This window comes from Mustela erminea, chromosome X (genome assembly GCF_009829155.1).
Source record: "Mustela erminea isolate mMusErm1 chromosome X, mMusErm1.Pri, whole genome shotgun sequence".
In the NCBI taxonomy this organism is placed as follows: domain Eukaryota; kingdom Metazoa; phylum Chordata; class Mammalia; order Carnivora; family Mustelidae; genus Mustela; species Mustela erminea.
Window position 1 is genome coordinate 46,915,320 of NC_045635.1, and position 20,724 is coordinate 46,936,043.

Below are 20,724 nucleotides of genomic sequence, written 5' to 3' on the forward strand. Positions count from 1 at the left end.
AGGGAAAACTGAAAGATGGTCAAAAGGTACAAACTTCCAGTTATAAGATAAATAAGTACTAGGAATGTAATACACAACACGATGACTATAGTTAACACTGCTATATGAGATACACGAAAGTCGTTAAGAAAGGAAATCCTGTGAGTTCTCACCACAAGGAGAGATTTTTTTCCTTTTTTCTCTTTTTGTTATTATATCTAGATGAGAAAATGGATGTTAGTTGAATCTATTGTGGTTATCATTTCACAATGTATATGTAAATTAAACCATCAAGATGTATGTCTGAAACTTATACAGTGATGTATGTCCACTATTTCTCAATAAAACTGGAAAAAAGTATAATCATAGAGATAAACTCATCAAATGGGCACAATAGCAGAATGAATAGGAGAAAGAACCAATGAACTTGGAGAACAATAAAAATTATCCAATCTGAACAACACAGAGAAAAATATTAATTTCCAACGACCAGATAATAACACAATTATATACCTGGATATACCTATTTCTTTAGATTAGCAGGACTTTTATTCTAAATTACACTATTCCTTGTTTCCTTTTTTAACCCCTTTAAGCTTTTCTTAAGAATAGAGTATTATAATAATGAAAACAAGAAAACAGTCAATAATTTAACATCCTATATGATTATTAACATTAAAAAGTAAAAATAATACCTACTATTTTATTGAACATACACACAAATACAAGAAAACAGACGCTTCTCTAATCAAGATTCACTAAGCACCCACTGAGTGCAAATACTTCAAAACACTCTCATTGTTTTGATGGTATGAATTTGAAGATACTCACCTTCTAACTAAATCCGGTTTTAGAAGAGTTGCTTGTTCAATTCCAACTGCCTGGGATACAGGCTGTAAATAGTACAGAAATAAAACTTGTTATAACAACAAACTTCAAGCTAAAAATGCAATCTGCTATTATTTCAAAAAACATGGTTGTTACATTTCATATTTTGGTTACCATAACAAACTAGGTAGAATGTCTACATCACTGAATGTTAGCTGTTACTACCAAAGATAAAGAAAAATAAAATGTAGCAATATTCATATTCATCAATATTTTATATCTTTTGTTTGTATTTTTTTCTATGGAAAACATTGACATTCATCTTCCAGTCTTGATTGTAAAAGCAGTACTAAAAGGGAGAGTTGCTGCCATTTCAACAAACAGATAAATGACTCAAGCTTTAACTTGTGTGCTCTGGCTTTTTCTTGCTCTCTTTAGACTAAACTACTGACAACTATCCCTCTGACGCATTAGTATCAGCAGCTGCAATACTGGACCTCTAAGAAGGGAAATGCCAACTATGCTGGAAAACAATTTTAAACATTTATCTAATCCATCCTACATATTGCCACTGGTGATAGCACACTGTCCTTAAAATGCAAATCTATCAAAATTTTATCTCTTCCCTGCCCAGTTTAAACCCTCTATGATGGTTCCTCATCTCTAAGGTTAAGTTCCATTGGATGGCAAAGTCCTCAATGAACTGGTCCCTGCCTCATTCTCAAACTCCTCTACTTGAAGTCACACGGAAATGTAGCTCCTCTGAGTGAGCTGGGCTTTTCCACATAGTGTGACTCTACTTATATTCTTTCATCTTCCTGGACTATTTCAGCTGCTCCTCAGTCCTGCCCATTCTATGGACAGAACTCCTATATACAATAAGCCTCTAATACAATAGGCTCCAGACAAACCAGGAAAATCACTTTGGGTACTCTTTAAAAAACAACAACATATACCTTAGCTCTTATCTTGTTTTCCAAACTATAAGGGATGAAGGTTTCCTGGAGAAATGACTTATTCCAACACTGGAGCAAAGAAAGCACAAGATGAGGCTGGATCATCTTGTTATGCCAAAAAGTAAAGAACTGCTCAAAGAAGGATGGGAACATATCAAAAATATACAGGAGTCAGCTTGAAGGGGTTCCTACTGCCCCAATATGGGACATTTGGGCATCAAGATAAATAATGATAGTAACAGGATATAACCCACCCAATAAAATAAGAATATATGAGTTCATACTGATACAAACAAATAAAGTTTTTACAGCACAAAGCCAACTAATAAATATAGAGAATGATGAAATCAGAAAATCATCAATGGGTGATAAAACCAGAGGGTAAAATTTATGTAATTTCAAAATATCTCTCCACAGATTACTTATTAATTACAAAAGCAAAAATAAGGTCACTTTATGGTAAAAAAAAAAACAAAAACAAAAACAAAAAACTATACACAGCAGCCTCCCTCTTAACCAAAGAATTAAATTTAACCTCAGCATTAGTGGGACAAACTGACATCAAATGCCTCCTAATATGATGTGCAAAGAACACCTCATCACTTACATGGTATTCCTAACAAAAATGCATAATCTGAATTGGAGCAAAAGCAGACTTCAAACAGACTCAAATTGAAGGACATTCCTTTTTTTTTTTTTTTTTTAAGTAGGGTCCATGCTGGGCTTGACCTCAAAACCCTGAGATCAAGACCTGAGCTGAGATCAAGAGGCAGACACTTAACCAACTGAGCCACCCACGTATTCCAAACTGAATGATAGTCTACAAAATAATCAACCTTGGAGCACCTGGGTGGCTCAGTTGGTCAAGCATCTGCCTTTGGTTCAGTTCATGATCCCAGGGTCCTGAGATCAAGCTCTGCATCTGGCTCCCTGCTCAGCCGGGAGTCAGCTTCTCCCTCTGCCCCTCCCCCAGCTCGTTTTCTCATAAATAAATAAATCTTGAAAAAAAAAAAAACAAAATAACTGACCTCTATTCTTCAAAAAGGTTAAAGACAAAGAATGATTGATTAAAGGAAACAAAAGAGACAACACAACTAAAGGCAGTGCATGATCTTCAATTAGATCCTGAATCAAAGAAGAAAAACTGCCATAAAGGACATCATTTGGGCAACTGATGAAATTTGAATGTGGACAACAGTTTAAATAATAGTATGATATTCATATTAAATTCCTTGAATTTGGTCATTGTACTGTGGTTAAAAAAGATCCTTATTCTTAAACTGAAATATTTAGGAATGAATGGGCATCATGCTGTCTACAACTAGCTCTCTCATGCTCCAGAGGGATATCAAGTGGGTATAAATGCGTAAATGGATGGATGAATGGATGGAGGATGGACGGAAAGAATGATTAACCAAGAAACTGATGTACCATCATCTGGGATTTCCTTTTATCATGTCCCTCTTTATCATGTATGTTTAATGTCTGACTCCAAGGACTCTGATTTATCTTTGTATTCTCAGTGCCTCTTAACACAATGTCTGGCACATTTTAGGCTTTTTTTTAAAAAGATTTTATTTATTTATTTGACAGACAGAGATTACAAGTAGGCAGAGAGGCAGGCAGAGAGAGGAGGAAGCAGGCTCTCTGCTGAGCAGACAGCCCGATGTGGGGCTCGATCCCAGAACCCTGGGATCATGACCTGAGCCGAAGGCAGAGGCTTTAACCCACTGAGCCACCCAGGCGCCCCTCATTTTAGGCTTTTAATAAATGTTTTAAGATAGTAAGAAATAGGAAAGAAAACAGTGACATAAGAAGGACTGTGCCATAAAAATGCTCATGATCCAATATTACCATTCCTGGACATAAAGCCAGGAAATAATACAAAGGGAGAAAAAAGTACATAATATAAAGTTTGTTTCATAGTAAATACTGACTAAATGGTAGATACCTGTGTTTTTAATTGTGGCATTACACAAAATAAAAACTGGCACGAATAGGGGATGAGTTAGGTAAATACAAATATGTATTGCACTACCATGTGGCCACTGAATACTGGAATTTTAAAGGCCAAGTAAAGGCAGGGGAAACTACTTACCAATGAATGAAAAAAGTAGAAAGCAAAAGTATACATACCACTTACGCATGTGTTAAAAGCCTAAAATACTATAACAAATATTATAATCACTGCTATGTTAAGGAAATAGCATTCTGGGTGATTTTCCCTATTTTCCTACTCTTTACAATGTTACTACATACATTTTCTAATTTAAAAAACTTTGAAAGGATATCAAATACTAAGTGTAGAGGAAAAGAGGGATTTTCATAAACCACTGGTGGGACTGTAAACTGGTTACACCTTTTCAAAGGGTAACTTGACAATCAGTGAATGCATCAAGTCTTAAAAATATCTATCAATGACATTTCTAGAAATTTACCCAAGGATATAATTAAGAGTGTATACAAAGGAAATAAGAGTATATAAAAAGATTTAGCTTTAAGAATGTTCCTCATAACATAGATTATAATCACAAAGTGCAAAAAAATTAGACACTTGTTTCCCTTACTTGTTCCATTAAATAAATAATGCTATATCCATAGTAATTGGTATTATGTAGCCCATTAAAAATTTGTTAAAATATATAAGATAACACTATAAATGAAAAAGGATTATAAAAGAATATGTATACTATGGTTACATTAAAATTACATATATATATAAGCATATAAAATGGCCTGGAAGAATACATAATAAGGTATTAATAAGCTTATCTGTAATCATCTTGCATTAGTAATTAAGAAAAAAATAAATCCAACTTTCTCAAATCTGGTAATCACAAGGCAGGTCCCTTTTATTTCAATACACAACATTATAGTCACTTTATTATTTTTTTTTAAAGATTTTATTTATTTATTTGACAGACAGAGATCACAAGTAGGCAGAGAGGCATTCAGAGAGAGGAGGAAGCAGGCTCCCCGCTGAGCAGAGAGCCCAATGTGGGGCTCGATCCCAGGACCCTGGGATCATGACCTGAGCCGAAAGCAGAGGCTTTAACCCCACTGAGCCACCCAGGCACCCCCTTTTTTTTTTTTTAATATTATTTATTTATTTATTTGACAGGCAGAGATTACAAGGTGGCAGAGAGGCAGGCAGAGAGAGAGAGAGAGAAGCAGGCTCCCTGCTGAGCAGAGAACCCGATGTGGGACTCGATCCCAGGACCCCGAGATCATGACCTGAGCCAAAGGCAGCGGCTTGACCCACTGAGACACCCAGGCGCCCTATAGTCACTTTAAACAAAAGTAAAAAGGGAGAAGTTCATTAAATCTGAAAGCATCTAAAAAAATAGCCTAGCATTTATTTATAAATAATAGTTTTGAAACTCCTCAAAATATTATGAGAGAACTTAATTAGAAGCTATCATATAAAAAAGATAAACCAACTATTAGCCATGATTCTAAGGACACAAAGTAGCATTAATTATAAGTTGTTATAAAATATCATTCCAGATTATTGTTACAGTAACTATGTCTTGTTTCTCCTTACTTAATCCATAGGATTTGCCTCCAGATTTATGTATCAGGACACCACATCACTGTTCTATCCTGCTGGGACTCAATATAATTCTTTTAAAATTTCTTTAATACAACCATTTGTTAGGCTAGATACATCTTATTGAATCTTGTATGTATGAAAAAAAGAAATCTCACTGCCAAAATACTTGCTTTCAGCATTTAAACAGTGATTATGTTAAAAAGCTAATTATCTAACCTGCAATTAGAAGCTAATCTAATTTGTCCAGGAAAAAACTTCAGTATGGGCTGACTAGGTTGGAGGGGGAAAGGGAAGGCGAAAAAATGATTCCTTGTGCTTGTTTCTCAACTACCCCCACCTTAAAATTCAAATGAAAGACAGGCACCAATCCCCTTTCCTAATGAGACCTTGATAATCTGGATGTCTGAGACCTTGATAACTTGCCAGCAAAGTTCAATAATACTGAAGTACCTCTGCACACATGCAGAATGAGGATAAGGCCAAAAATGAGAAGCAAAATTAGGCTTGGATTCCATGGGCCATACCATCCTCTCCTCTCCATTTTGATACCTAAACCATTCTCTTATAGTTTCTAGACCTTTCTCACCCATGATGCTGTGAGCTATTCGAGGGAAGAGATTAGATCTGTAAAATTTATCACAATATTCCCAGTGCCTAACAAACACCTGAAATAGGAATAGATGCTCAATAACAATTTTTCATTATTATAATATTCTCATGTTATTATTTTTATTTTTATTACAGCAACACACCAATCACTATTAAGCATTTATTAAGTGCTAAGCACTTCATATACATTATTTAACTAAATTCCACTCTTATGACAACTCTGAGCAGTAGGTATTGTTATCTTCATTTTACAAATGAGCAAGCCAAAGTTGTAAGCGATGGAAATGAAAACTGAGTCAGTAAATGGAAATCAATGAATAGACAAATGACTCCAAAGAGTACTGAGGACCAAAGACCATGTGTGCACACCACAGAGGCTTTCTGTTAGTTTTGTTGGTTCCTAACCCTCTTTCTCCTTTACTTACTTTATCATTACTTGCCCTCCTCCCACCAGTGATTCTCAGCCCTGGATGCAGTTTATAATCTCCAGGGAAGGAGAAGAGGGAAGAAAGAGAAAGGAAACAAAAAAACAAAAAAAGAAACCTTTAAACATTCCATAAACTGCCTCACTGTATTCTCAACACTACAAACCATGTCTTTCCTATGCGTGCTTTTTTATAGCAACCACTATTCATTAAGCACTTATTACATGCCAGGCATTTCTTACATATACCTCATCTAATTCTAATGAGCCTACAAGACAGACATTTTCTCTGATACAATGAAAATTTTCCGAAAGTTGAAAATCTGTTTAGTGAAAACTTATAAATCCATCACTCACAGTCTACAGTACTTTATTATAATTGTTTATCACATGTATATCCATCAATCCATCTTATGTTTTACATTTCAAAGTAAGGTGCAAATCCAAGACAGGCATTTTAAAGTGTCATTTGGCAAATGAAAAGAGTCAGAGCTAAAATAAATTAAATAACTTTCCTCAAATCGTAGAGTAAATAATTCAAAGAGACATTGTTCAAACTCAGGTCTAATCAAAGATACAATCTGCTCAAGACTATACGTATGATGTACAACAGATGAATGGATAAAGAACATGTAAGATACACACACACACACACACACACACACACACACACAGGAATACTATGCAGCCATCAAAACCCCCCAAAATCTTGCCATCTGCAATGATGTGGATGGAACTAGAGAGTATTATGCTAAGCGAAATAAGTCGATCAGAGAAAGACAATTATCATATGATCTCTCTGATATGAGGAATTTGAGAGGCAGGATGGGAGTAGGGGAAGGGAGGGAAAAAAGGAAACAAGATGGGACTGGAAAGGGAGACAAACAATAAGAAACTCTTAATCTCAGGAAACAAACTGAGGATTGCTGGGGGTGCAGATAGGGTGGCTGGGCAATGGACATTGGGGAGGGTATGTGCTATGGTGAGTGCTGTGAATTGTGTAAGACTGATGAATCACAGACCTGTAACCCTGAAAAAAATAATACATTATATGTTAATAAATTTTTTAAAAATTACATATATGATGTATATACCTGTTTAACAGTGAAATCATTGTTAATTTAATTTTTAAAAATTACCAATGTGTATATGTCCACTTCCATATTTTTTTTAATTTTATTTATTTATTTGACAGAGAGAGATGACAAGCAGGCAGAGAGAGAGGAGGAAGCAGGCTCCCTGCTGAGCAGAGAGCCCGATGTGGGGCTCGATCCCAGGACCCTGAGATCATGACCTGAGCCGAAGGCAGCGGCTTAACCCACTGAGCCACCCAGGCGCCCTCCACTTCCATATTTTTATAAAGAACCCTTTGGGGCACCTGGGTGGCTCAGTGAGTTAAGCCTCTGCCTTCAGCTCAAGTCATGATCTTAGGGTCCTGGGATCAAGCCCCACATCGGGCTCTCTGCTCAGCAGGGAGCCTGCTTTCCCCCCTCCCTCTGTCTGCCTCTCTGCCTACTTGTGCTCTCTCTCTCTCTGTGTCAAATAAATAAATAAAATCTTTTTTTTTTTTTTAAAGAATCGTTCATCTATAAAGTCACTGCTTATCTAAGCCCAATTCCTGGCCCAAGCCAAGATTCTGAATAATGAAATTTACCCTAAGAAATAACTGATCCATAGAACAGTTCCATGGATAAACTCACATAAAGACACCCAAGCTATTAAACAGGCAAGGAAAAAAAGATGTAAACACATCGGCACACAAAATATTGACAGGCACGAGTGACAGAAACTAGGAGGAAGATTCATTAATTATAAGGCAGGTAGAACTGTATAAAAGAAATAAAACTACCTGGGCTTTACTCCAGGGCCTCCCTAGGGAGCACCCCATGAAAGGGACCTAACTGAAAGTCAACTTATACCTCATACTTCCCCCCTATTATCTGTCCCTGGTTGAGTTATCAAGGGTCTGTACTGATCATCAAATTGATCAGACACTGCTCTTCCTGCAGCCATCCAAGCTTTTCTTTTCTTTTTTTTTAATGTTCTTTATTTTTTAATTAATTAATTTATTTTCAGAAAAACAGTATTCATTATTTTTTCACCACATCCAGTGCTCCATGCAATCCGTGCCCTCTATAATACCCACCACCTGGTACCCCAAACTCCCACCCCCCGCCACTTCAAACCCTTCAGATTTTCTTTTTTTTAAAAGATTTTATTTATTTGTGTGTGTGTGTGTGTGTGAGAGAGAGAGAGAGAGAGAGAGAGAGACTTAGCAAGCAGGGGGAGGGGAGGCAGAGGGAGAAGCAGGGAGCCTAATGTGGGACTTCAGCCACCACTTAACCGACTGAGCCACCCAGACGTCCCAGCCCTCCAGGCTTTCTACAGCTATTTGGAGAGCGCAAACAACCCTGTTTTTTTGTTTTGTTTGTTTGTTTTTTAATGGAAGGAATGAGAATTCATATTGGAAATAAAAAGGAGAGAACTAACTGAGCCATTTGGCATTCTGGGAGGTAGAGTCCCTGCAAGTAAAGTCAAATCAGCAAGCATGCAGAAAGGAAAAATTTTGGTAGCCATACATATTGAAGATGGCAGTCTTAATATATTTGATTATTACAAGCTTTGGAGAACACATTATGGGGGTAAAAGTAAACCACATCTTACTACAGAACCACAGCAGATCAATGCCTAATAATACACAGCATATATCTCCTTGTCCTTAAACTGCAGACCAGTGGAAGGATTTAATCATCACACAAAGGACAACAGTAGTCAAAGAAAATCTACATGAAGTCAAAGAGTTAGACAGGGGAGTCCAGATCCTAGCAGGGTTTCAGGCCATTGAGTACTGTGCTGATTAGCCAAATCTGGGGTACTTCAACCATCAAATAAATTATGATAATATTATATCACAACCTATTTAGTAATATAAGGCTATATGAGTCCACACTCGAAATAAATAAATAAATAAATAAAGGAGAAGAGCCAACTAATAAATATAAAGAGGCATGATGAAATTAGAATATCATCAACAGATACTTACATTAGTGGGTGAAAGTTTTGATGATGCAAGGGATATTTACATAGTGTCAAACAGCTCCCTGCAAATAACTCAAAAATTATAAAGGAAAAAATGACAACTTAATAGTGGAGAAGACTTGCAGGCCCTACTTGAACCAAGTAATAAAAGTTGGTATCACCAATATTGGGACAAACTGGCAGGCCTCTTAATATGATGCCCTGAGCAGAACAGCATGTCACTTACATGGTATTCCTGACAAAAATCCATTATTTGAATCAAATCATGAGAAAACTTCAAACAAATACAAACTGAGGGATAATCTACAAAAAATTGGCCTGTGCTTTTCAAAACTGTCAAGCAAAACAAAGAAAGGCTGAAGAAATATTTGAGATTAAATCAGACTAAAGAAAAAGACAAACAACCACCCCCCGAAAACCTTGATGAGGCACCTCACAAAAGAAGATATTTGAATCTTGGGCACCTGGGTGGCTCAGTGGGTTAAGTCTCTGCCTTTGGCTCAGGTCATGATCTCAAGGGCCTGGGATCAAGGCCTACATCTGGCTCTCTGCTCAGCGGGGAACCCGCTTTCCCCTCTCTGCCTACTTGTGATCTCTCTCTCTCACTCCGTCAAATAAATAAATAAAATCTTTGAAGAAAAAAAAAGATATCTGAGTCTCTTAAGAATTACCTGAAAAGATGCACAACATTGTTACTTATCAGAAAAATGCAAGTTAAAACCACAATATATACTACGTTGTTTCCAGCAGAATGGCTAAAATTTAAAATACAGGTAATGCTAAGTGTTGATAAGGATGTAAAATAACTAGAATACTCATCATATATTGCTGGTAGGAATGAATTTTGACACAATACTTGGAAAATTGTGTAACATTACTTAGTATAGTTAAATAAACCTTTTCCCTGTGACCCAGCAATCCCACTTCTTTTTTTTAAGATTTTATTTATTTATCTAACAGATAGAGAGACAGTGAGAGAGGAAACACGAGCAAGGGGAGTGGGATAGGGAGAAGCAGGCTTCCTGCTGAGCAGGGAGCCTGATGTGGGGCTCGATCTCAGGATCCTGGGATCATGACCTGAGCTGAAGGCAGACACTTAACCAACTAAGCCACCCAGGCGCCCCAGCAATCCCACTTCTAATATATACACACAAGAGAAATGAGTGTATGTGTCCATCAATAAAACATACAGGAACATTAAAAGCAGCTTTATTCATAAGAGTAAAAAAAACAGAACCAATCTTAATGTACATCAATAGGAACACTGATCACTGAACCGTGGCATATTCTAGAATAGAACAATTCACACCAAAAAATAAAATGAACTACCTATATGTACAAAAATGTGGGTTGATCTCAGCAAGCCTTCCAGGGGACTAAAAATGTTCTCTATCTTTGTTTGCATTTAATGGAGGAATATAATAGTAAAAATTCATTAAACAATGTATTTAAGATTAGGGTATTTTAATGCATATGCGCCTTATATACTTCAATAAAAAGAAGAAATTTTTTTAAAAGATTTTATTTATTTATTTGAGAGAGAGAGAGAGCATGAGAAGGGGAGGGTCAGAGGGAGAAGTAGACTCCCTGCTGAGCAGAGAGCCGGATGTGAGACTCTATCCTAGGACTCCAGGATCATGACCTGAGTAGGAGGAAGTCGCTTAACCAACTGAGCCACCCAGGCATCCCACAAATGAAAAAGTAAACAGACTATGGTATAGCCATATCCAAGGAAATACTATACAACAATAAAACATAAGCAACTAGTGATACATTGTAACAAGTTGAATGGATCTCAAGTCCATTTCAAAAGGTTATACATGGACAGTTCCATTGATACATTACTTTCCAAAGGACAAAATGATCATGAAGGGGAACAGAATATTGACTGCCAGGGGTTAGAGGTGGAAGAGGGTGTGACTATTAATGGATAGCTCGAGGGAGTTTTTTTGAGTAATGGAAAAGTTCTGCATCCTGATTTAGGTGATGGCTATGTAAATCTATACATGACATAAATTCACAGAACTATAGATACACACAAAATCAGTGAGTACATGTGATAACTGGTAAAATCCAATCAAGGTTTTTAGTTTAAGTAATAGTATCACACACTGTCAATTTTCTGGTTTTGATGATTGCACTATGATTAAATAAGATGTTAATACTGGACAAAGCTGAATGAAGGGTACACCGAAATTCTCTGCACTATTCTGGCAAGCTCTATGTGAGTCTAAAATCACTTCATAATAAAAAGTCAAAAATAAACATCTGAAGACATGCTCATAATTTCTAGAAATCAAGGAAATGTAAATTAAACAATATGTTATTTTTTACGCATCAGCCTATCAAAAAATCTGATGTTACCAAATATTGACAGATTGTGCAACTGGTGGATGAGAATTTAAACTGGTATAGTCCTTTGGAAAAGCAATTTGACAATATGTATTAATGTAAAAAAAATGTATAGAACTATGGTCTAGTAATTCTGCCCTAGTGTCTCCTCTAGCATGATCTACCTTGTTCATTGTAACATTAGTAGTAAAAAACTGGAAATAGCCAAAATGCCCATCGGTAGGAGGAATAGCTAAATAAGCCTCAGTACAGTCTTAATAATGAATACTATAGGGCAATTAAATTAAATAAAATCCAACATACCCATATGTAATAACACAGTTGTATTTCCAAGACATGTAATTAAGTAAAAAAAAGTACAAAGTAACACATGCAGTAGGATGATCTTTTTTGCATAAAGACAAAAATCAAACTGAAACACAATGCTATGTATGGTCTAAGCATACATATCTATATATGTAACTACATTGAAAAAAATCTGGAAGGATATACACCAAGCTGACGATAGAAGGGACAAGGACATGGGTGGGTCAAATGAGGCTTCTCTGCATTGTTTATAATTTTTACCAAAAGTATATAGTGGCATATAACTCATGTAATTAAAGTACTTGGGAAAATATTTTTTTAAAAAGGAAAAGGAATGCAAATATTGTGGTAAAGAATCAAAGTGATATTCAAACATTATACTCAGTAAGGATGCAACTGTATATAAAATGCTAAGGTTTAGAGGCACCTGGGTGGCTCAGTGGGTTAAAGCCTCTGCCTTTGGCTCAGGTCATGATCCCAGGGTTTTGGGATCGAGCCCCCTGTCAGGCTCTCTGCTCAGCAGGGAGCCTGCTTCCCTTCCTCTCTCTGTCTGCCTCTCTGCCTACTTGTGATCTCTCTCTGTCAAATAAATAAATAAAATCTTTTTTAAAAAGAAATGCAAAGGTTTAATATTTCTTTCCAGCAGCTGAAAATGAAACCATTTAAATGGATTTCTGATTAGACCACAATGTCAAATGAAAAGAAATCCATCTTAACCACCAGAAGTATTAATTCACTAGCACTAACACATCACACTAGAGAAGGTAAGAAATACTGACCTTAGCAATAGATAAATATCAGAATAAGTGATTTTCCACGTTATTTGAATAAAATGATCAAAACCATCTAAACTCGTGATTCACTTCCTGTCTCTTATGTAACCCCAGTCCATCGCTAAATGGAAAAATAAAATGGACAAATAAGAGCAGATACTAGTTGCCCACCGAACAGAAGTTCATTATCAGTTTGGAAGTCCTGATGCAGCAACAAGAATGATAAATATCAACAAAGAATCCTTCTGCCACTGAGGGCAGGCTGATAGAGATATCTACAGATATTCTTATTAATTTATTCAACAAATATGTAATAAGCAACTATTTGTATCAAACACTGTCCTAGGTGCAAGGAATTAGAGGTAAATAGTATACAGACCTCTGTGCAAAAAAATTTCAGTTTTATTGGGGAGACAGACACAAAATATAAGCACAGTTTGCTATCTGACCAGACTGAAGATATCTCTTTCCTCTACCTCAGCAGTAAAATAACCCAAATATCGGAAATTCACTCCATCCCTTTGTCATCAACTCTCTAGGGTTTACTGACAGGACTATAGTGATTACCTAACTTAAGTGAATTTTGCAATGACAAAAATTAGGAAAGTGAAGTTCTACTTCTTATAGCTTCCTCCATCCCCAGCAGTTATCAATGAGAAGTGCTGGACAATGGGGTGCCTGGGTGGCTCAGTTGGTTAAGCAACTGCCTTCAGCTCAGGTCATGATCCTGGAGTCCCAGGATCGAGTCCCACACTGGGCTCCCTGCTTGGCAGGGAATCTGTTCTTCCTCTGAGCTCTCCACTCTCACACTCTGCCTCTCAAATAAATAAATAAAATTTAAAAAAAAGAAGAAGTGCTGGACAAATGTAAAAAAAAGAAAAAAAAACCTACAACTGCCGGAAGGTATGACAGAGTAGGCAAAAGCAGGTAAAAACAGGTAAAAAGGTGACAGCAGGAAAAAAAAGAAAGGACAGTGGATGAGTTACCATTTTTATGGCTTTTCACCTGAAAGCAGCTAAAAATCATAAGAAAACCCCAATATTCTAGTAAGATTGAAGAAAAAGAGGAAGGAATTGGGTAGTACAGAGCATTCCAGATCCACAAAGTTCCTAGTGCTCTACCACGCAGCAGAAAAAGATCCTGGCTAGATGTCTCCTAACACTTCACCTAATGGCAGAAGGCAACCCAAATCATTATGTCCTCACCCTCCATCCAGTGGCAGAGAGCCATACAGACCCCTCAACTCCTGACCAGGAGTAGACAGTGACCAGGTAAGTGTTGGAAGAGATCAAGTATGAAGGGTACGAGCATCAGGTGGCCAGAAAAGAGGTCAGGGGAAATGCCCTCCAGCCTTCAGCCCAGCATCCACCACTCCTGAAACTTGGCAGCTCAGAAAAGCCCCTTCCGTTACTGCACGTAGCACCAATAGGGACCCAGCAAGAGCTCAACCAGAAAGAGCCAGAAGACCAACTAGTCCAGAATAGCACTGTAAGAGCTCAGGAAACTAAATTATCTTTGAAACTACAGCCCACAAAAGGATAGAGTCTACAGGCTAATTAGACTTACTAGTGCAAGTCTTTGCTAAACTAGAAGATTTAAACATGACCAAGTCTCCAATCATAATACCCCAAATGTCCAATATACAACAAAAAAATTTGTTCTATGGAGAGAAAAATCGTAACTCAAATGGGAATAAACAACTCACACCAATACTGCGATAAATCAGATGTTGGAATTATCTTATAAGGACTTTACAGTAGCTATCAGGAAAAGAACCTCAGTGAGTAATCACAATTTCTCTGGAAACAAATGAAAAAAATAGAAAACCTCAGGGAAAAAGTAGAACTTACAAGGACTATACAGAAATTATAGAACTGAAAAATATAATAACCTCAATAAAAAAACTAACTGAACAGGCTAATTAATAACCTGGAAAGGACAGAAAATAGAATCCGTGAACTTCAGTACAGATTAATAGAATTTACTCAGTTTGAATGAGAGAGAAAAGAGGAAGAAATGAACAGGGTCTCTAAACCTGTGGAAAAATAATTTTTAAAAAGACTGAAAATTCATGTAATTGGAGCCTTAGCAGGAAAGAAAGAATATGGACCAGAAAAATATATATATTTTAAAGAAACAATGGCTAAAAATGTCCCAAATTTGGCCAAAGACATAAAACAGACATAAGAAGCTGAGTGAACTTCAAAAAGGACAAACCCACAGAAATCCACAGCATGATACATCATACTATAAAAATTAAATTTAAAAAAATTAAATTTTAATAACAACTATGAAGTAATAACACATTACTGTTAGGGGAACATCAACATGCATGGCAGCATATTTGTCATATAATAAATAAGAGGCCACAAGGAGGGGCATAACATTATTCAAGTGCTGAAAGAAAATAATAATTATTGATGAATTCTACATCCAGCAAAATACATATTCAGAAGTGAAAAAGAAAAAAATACATAGACAAAAGAAAACTAGAATTTTTCAGAACTAGATCATTAAACTTATAACAACATATGCCTGAGACAATTTTATTTTAAAAGTAGGAAGGGTAAGGGGACCTAAATGGAAGAAAGGTTTCAGTAGTTGACCTGAAGTAGTAAAATGTCCATACCAGCAAGTGTGTCACTTACATATATACAGAGTAATACCTAGAGCAACTGCTAAGAAATTATACAGCACAAGATACTCAAAACAGTATAAAGAAAACAAAGAATACTAAAAAAAAAATGCAAGTAACACACAGGAAGGCAAGAACAAAGAAACAGAGGAAAGAGAAACACAGGCAAGAAACAAAAAGCAAATATTAAAATGCCAAACTTAAGTCCTAAGGTATCAATAATTATTTTGAATGTAAATGGTCTAAATATACCAAATAAAAGGAAGACACTGTCAGAGTGTATATATATATACATATATATATATGTATATATATATAATCAGCTGGATGCTTTCTACTATATGCTTACTTTAAACACAACAAGATAAATAGGTTGAAAGAAGAAAGAAAGTAAAAAAGATATACCATGCTAACATTAATCAAAAGAAAGCAGGAGTGGATATGAACTATCAGATAATGCATACTTCACAAAAAAGAAAATTACTAGTGATGAAGAGGAATATAATTTAATGATAAAAAGATCAATCCACTAAGAAGACATAGCCATCCTAAATGTGAATGCATGAAACAAACCTTCAAAATAAATGGGAAAAAATGACTGAGCTAAAAGGAGAAATATATAAATCTACAATTATAGTTAGAAACTTTAGCATCCAGGGTGCCTGGGAGGCTTAGTCAGTTAAGCATCTGCCTTGGCGATGATCCCAGGGTCCTGGAATTGAGCCAGCCCCACATTGGGCTCCCTGCTCAGTGGGGAGTCTGCTTCTCCCTCTCCCTCTGTTTCCTCCCCCCAACTCTCTCTCTCTTTCAAGTAAATAAATAAAATGTTTTAAAAAAAAGAAACTTCAGCATCCTACTCTTAGCAATTGATGGATCTCTAAACAAAATTAGCAAAGATATAGAAAAATGTCAATTAATATCTCCCATGAATTTCAGATTCAAAAATCCTCAATAAAATATTAGTAAATTAAATAAAACAATGTATATAAAGAATTATACATTATGACCAAATGCATTTATTCCAAGGTAGCAATGATGTTTCAGCATTTGAAATCAATGTAATCCACAATACCAATAGTTGAAAAAAATCGCAAAATTACACTAATTAACGAAGAAAAGTCATATTTTCTTAGTCAGAAATAGCCACCAGGCACTACTTCAACTTGATAAAGGGCATGCATGAAAAATCTATAGCTTTCATCATTCATAATGGTGAAAGACTTACTATTTTCCTCTAGGCTTGGGGAACAAGGTAATAAGGATGTTCATTCTCACCAGTCTTATTATGCAACACAATATTGGAAATTCTTACCCAGGCAATAAAGGGAAAATAAAAACTAAATGCCATATAGAGTAGAAAGGAAGAGATTAAAGTGTCTCCATTTTGGAGATTACATGGTTGTCTACATAAAAAAAAAAATCCCAAGGATTCTACCCAAAAAACTCTCCGAGAACTAATTAAGCTCAGCAAGGTCATAGGACACAAGATACACACACACACACACACACACACACACACACACACACACACACACAAACACACCCCAACTTCATTTCTGTGTGCTAACAATGAACATGTGGAAACTGAAATAAAAAGGAATATCATTTATAATCTCTCCAAAGAAAATTAAATACTTAAAGTTAACAAAAGATGTTCAGGATATTGAAAATTACAAAATGCTAATGAAAGCAATCAAAGAAGACATAAATATACGGAGAGACACTACATTCATGTACTGGGAGACTCAATATAGTAAAGATGTCAATTCTCCCCCACATTCATATATAAAATTAATGAAATTACTATCAAAATCCTGGCAAGATTTGCTGTAGATACAGACAAGATTATCCTAAAATTTATATGGATAGTCAGACATCCTATAATAGTTAAAATAATCTTTAAAAAAGAACCAAACTGAATTTAAATAAAGAATTAAAAAGAGAAGACAGTGGGAGAAATCACTTTACTCAATGTTAAGTCTTTCTATATAACTACAGTAATCAAGATCTACATAATTAAGAGAGAAATAGAGACATAAATAAATTAAACAGAATAGAGAACCCTTGGTCTCACACAAGGGTACCTGGGTGGCTAAGCTGGTTAAGTGCTTGCCTTTGGCTCAGGTCATGATCCCAGGGTCCTAGGATCAAGCCCCATGTCAGGCTCCCTCCTCAGTGGGGTATCTGCTTCCCCTTCTCCCTTTGCCCCTCCCCCTGCTCCTTCTCTCTCTCCCTCTCTCTCAAATAACTAAAATCTTAAAAAAAAAATCCACACAAATATGCTCAACTAATTTTTGACAAAGGCATAAAAAGTGATTCAATGGAAAAAGGATAGCCTTTTCAACAAATGATACTAGAGAAACTGAACAGATACAGGTAGAAAAAAAAGAAAGAAAAAGAAAAACCCTGAATCTTAATCTCACACCATATACAAAAATCAACAAAATAACATAGATCACCTAGATCACAAGTGAAAACCATAAATTAAAAAGCAAAAGAAAATCTGTAGGGTCTAAGGCTAGGCAAAGAGTTAGATTTCACATCAAAGACACAATCAATACCACAGAAATTGAAAAATGGGACCCCATCAAAATTTAAATTAATTTGTTCTCTTAATTTTTTAAAAAGATTTTATATATTTATTTATTTGTCAGAGAGAGAGAGCACAAGCAGGCAGAGGGGTGGGCAGAGGCACAGAGCAAGGAGCCCCATGTGGGACTCGATCCCAGGACCCTAGGATCATGACCTGAGCCAAAGGCAGCAGCTTAACCGACTGAGTCACCCAGGCATCCATGTTCTCTTAATTTCTTGGAAAATGTTTATGCTTAGGGGCGCCTGGGTAGCTCAGTCATTAAGCCTTTGCCTTCAGCTTGGGTCATGATCCCAGGTCCTGGGATCCAGCCCCTGCATCCAGCTCTCTGCTCAGTGGGAATCCTGATTCTCCCTCTCATACTCCCTAACTTGTGTTCCCTCTCTCGCTGTGTCTCTGTCAAATAATAAACAAAATCTTTAAAGAAGAAAAAAAGAAAAATGTTTATGTTTATATAAAGCAAAAATTGTAAGACTGCACTGTGTGGTTTATGATATATGTAGATATAATATATATAATAATTACAACTTAAAGTCTAGAGGGAATAAATGGTTACATCGTTTTTATATTTTATATAATACAATATTAAATAAAATATTAAAGCCATGTAGAAACTGAAGAATTAAGAATTTAAAATAAAATCCCTTGAGCAACCACAAAAAAAAAAAAACACTGAAAAGGGACATGAGAAACTTTTGGAGGTTTGGAAAATGTTCAATATCTTGACTGTAGCATATTATCTGTCAAGTCACTGAATTGTGGGCTATAAAAGAGATATGCAGTTTTTTGTTCATAAATTATACCTGAATAAAGTTGTTTAAAAACGGAAAGATCCATAACTAACATCATACTTAATGGTGAAAGATTCAAAGATTTCCCACTAAGATCAGGAACCATACAAAGATGTCCTCTTTCACTACTTCTGTTCAACAAACACTGGAAGTTCCAGAAAGAGCAATTAGGAAGAAAAAGAAATAGAGGACATCCAAATTAGAGAGGAAAAATTTTGACTATTTCTATTCCTAGATGACATGATCTCATATACAGAGAATCCTGAAGAATTCACATACAGAAAAACTATTAGAGTTAATAAACTTGTTTAGCAAAGTTAGAGTATAAGAGCAACACATGAAAATCAGTTATAGTTCTAGACATTAGGAATGAATAATCCAAAAAGGAAATTAAGAAAATTCCATTTATAACAACATAAAAAAGAATGTTTCAGAATAAACTTAAAAAGGCAATGTAGGGGCACCTGGGTGGCTCAGTGGGTTAAAGCCTCTGCCTTCAGCTCAGGTCATGATCTCAGGGTCCTGGGATCGAGCCCCGCATCGGGCTCTCTGCTTGGCAGGAAGCCTGCTTCCCCCCGCCCCCTCCTGCCTTTCTGCCTACTTGTGATCTCTGTCTGTCAAATAAATAAAATCTTTAAAAAAAAAAAAAAGGCAATGTAATACATGTATGCTGAAAACTACAAAATGTTGCTGGAAGAAATTATTTTTTTAATTTTAATTATTTAAATTCTTCCAATCTTTTTCTATAATTTTTAATTTTTTATTAACTATAATGTATTATTAGCCCCAGGGACACAGGTCTGTGAATTGCCAGGTTTACACACTTCACAGCACTCACCATAGCACATACCTTCCCCAATGTCCGTATGTTGCTGGAAGAAATTAAAGAACGCTTAATTTAATGAAAAGAAACCCCATATTCATGGATTGGAAGACTTACTATTATTAAAAGACAATAATACTAAAGGCAACATTCAGAGTTAACACAATTAAGCTCTATTAAGCAGATTCTAAAATCATATGCAGGGGATCCAGAAGAGCCAAAATAGTCCTGAAGAAAGAAAACAAAGTTGGAAGAATCATACTTTTATGGTCAACTGATTTTCAACAAGTGTGACAAGTCAATAGGGAAAGAATAGTTTTTTCAACAAATGGTGCTAGGAAATTTGAATATCCACATAAAAATAATTGGACCAATACCTCAAACTATATACAAAAAAATAACTTAAAAATAGATCAAAGACCTAAATTTAAGAGCTACAACTTAAAAACTTTTAGAAGATCAAATATAGAAGAAAGTCTACATGATCTTGGAGTAGGCAATAGTTTCTTAGATATAGCATCAAAAGCACAAAGCAACCAAAGGAAACAGATAAACTGGACTTTATCAAATTAAAAAGTTTTAAACTGCAAAGGACACGATCAAGAAAGTGAAAAGACAACACAGTGAATGGGAGAAAATACTGGCAAATGACAAATCTGTTAAAGGTGCATCCAGAATATACATGAAAAACGCAACTCAACAATGAAAAGAAAAAAACTTAATTAAAAAAAAGAGCAAAGGACTTCAAATAGATATTTCTTTTTTTTAAAAAGATTTTATTTATTTGACAGAGAAAGAGAAATCACAAGTAGGCAGAGAAGCAAGTAGAGAGAGAGGAGGAAGCAGGCTCCCTGCAGAGCAGAGAGCCCGACGTGGGGCTCGATCCCAGGACCCTGGGATCATGACCTGAGCTGAAGGCAGAGGCTTTAATTCACTGAGCCACCCAGGCACCCCCAAATAGATACTTCTAAGAAGAAAAAGGAAGATGCGCAAAGGGTCTACAAACATAGGAAACGATTCTCAACATCATTAGCCTCTAGGGAAATGCAATGAAACCACAATGAAA

General features: G+C 35.9%; 1 protein-coding gene across 6 annotated transcripts in view; it reads right to left on the minus strand.

The window, feature by feature from the left end:
* WNK3 (WNK lysine deficient protein kinase 3) overlaps nucleotides 1–20,724 on the minus strand; it is a 157,428-nt gene that overhangs the window by 62,466 nt on the left and 74,238 nt on the right. For 4 of the 6 annotated variants that reach the window (XM_032330111.1, XM_032330110.1, XM_032330113.1 and 1 more), the window contains 2 exons: nucleotides 1,764–1,832; nucleotides 811–872 (listed from right to left, as the gene is read on the minus strand). In XM_032330111.1, coding sequence (XP_032186002.1) covers nucleotides 811–872; nucleotides 1,764–1,832 — 131 coding nt within the window. The remainder of the gene's footprint in view (nucleotides 1–810; nucleotides 873–1,763; nucleotides 1,833–20,724) is intronic. The other 2 variants (XM_032330114.1, XM_032330112.1) reach the window with 1 other exon arrangement.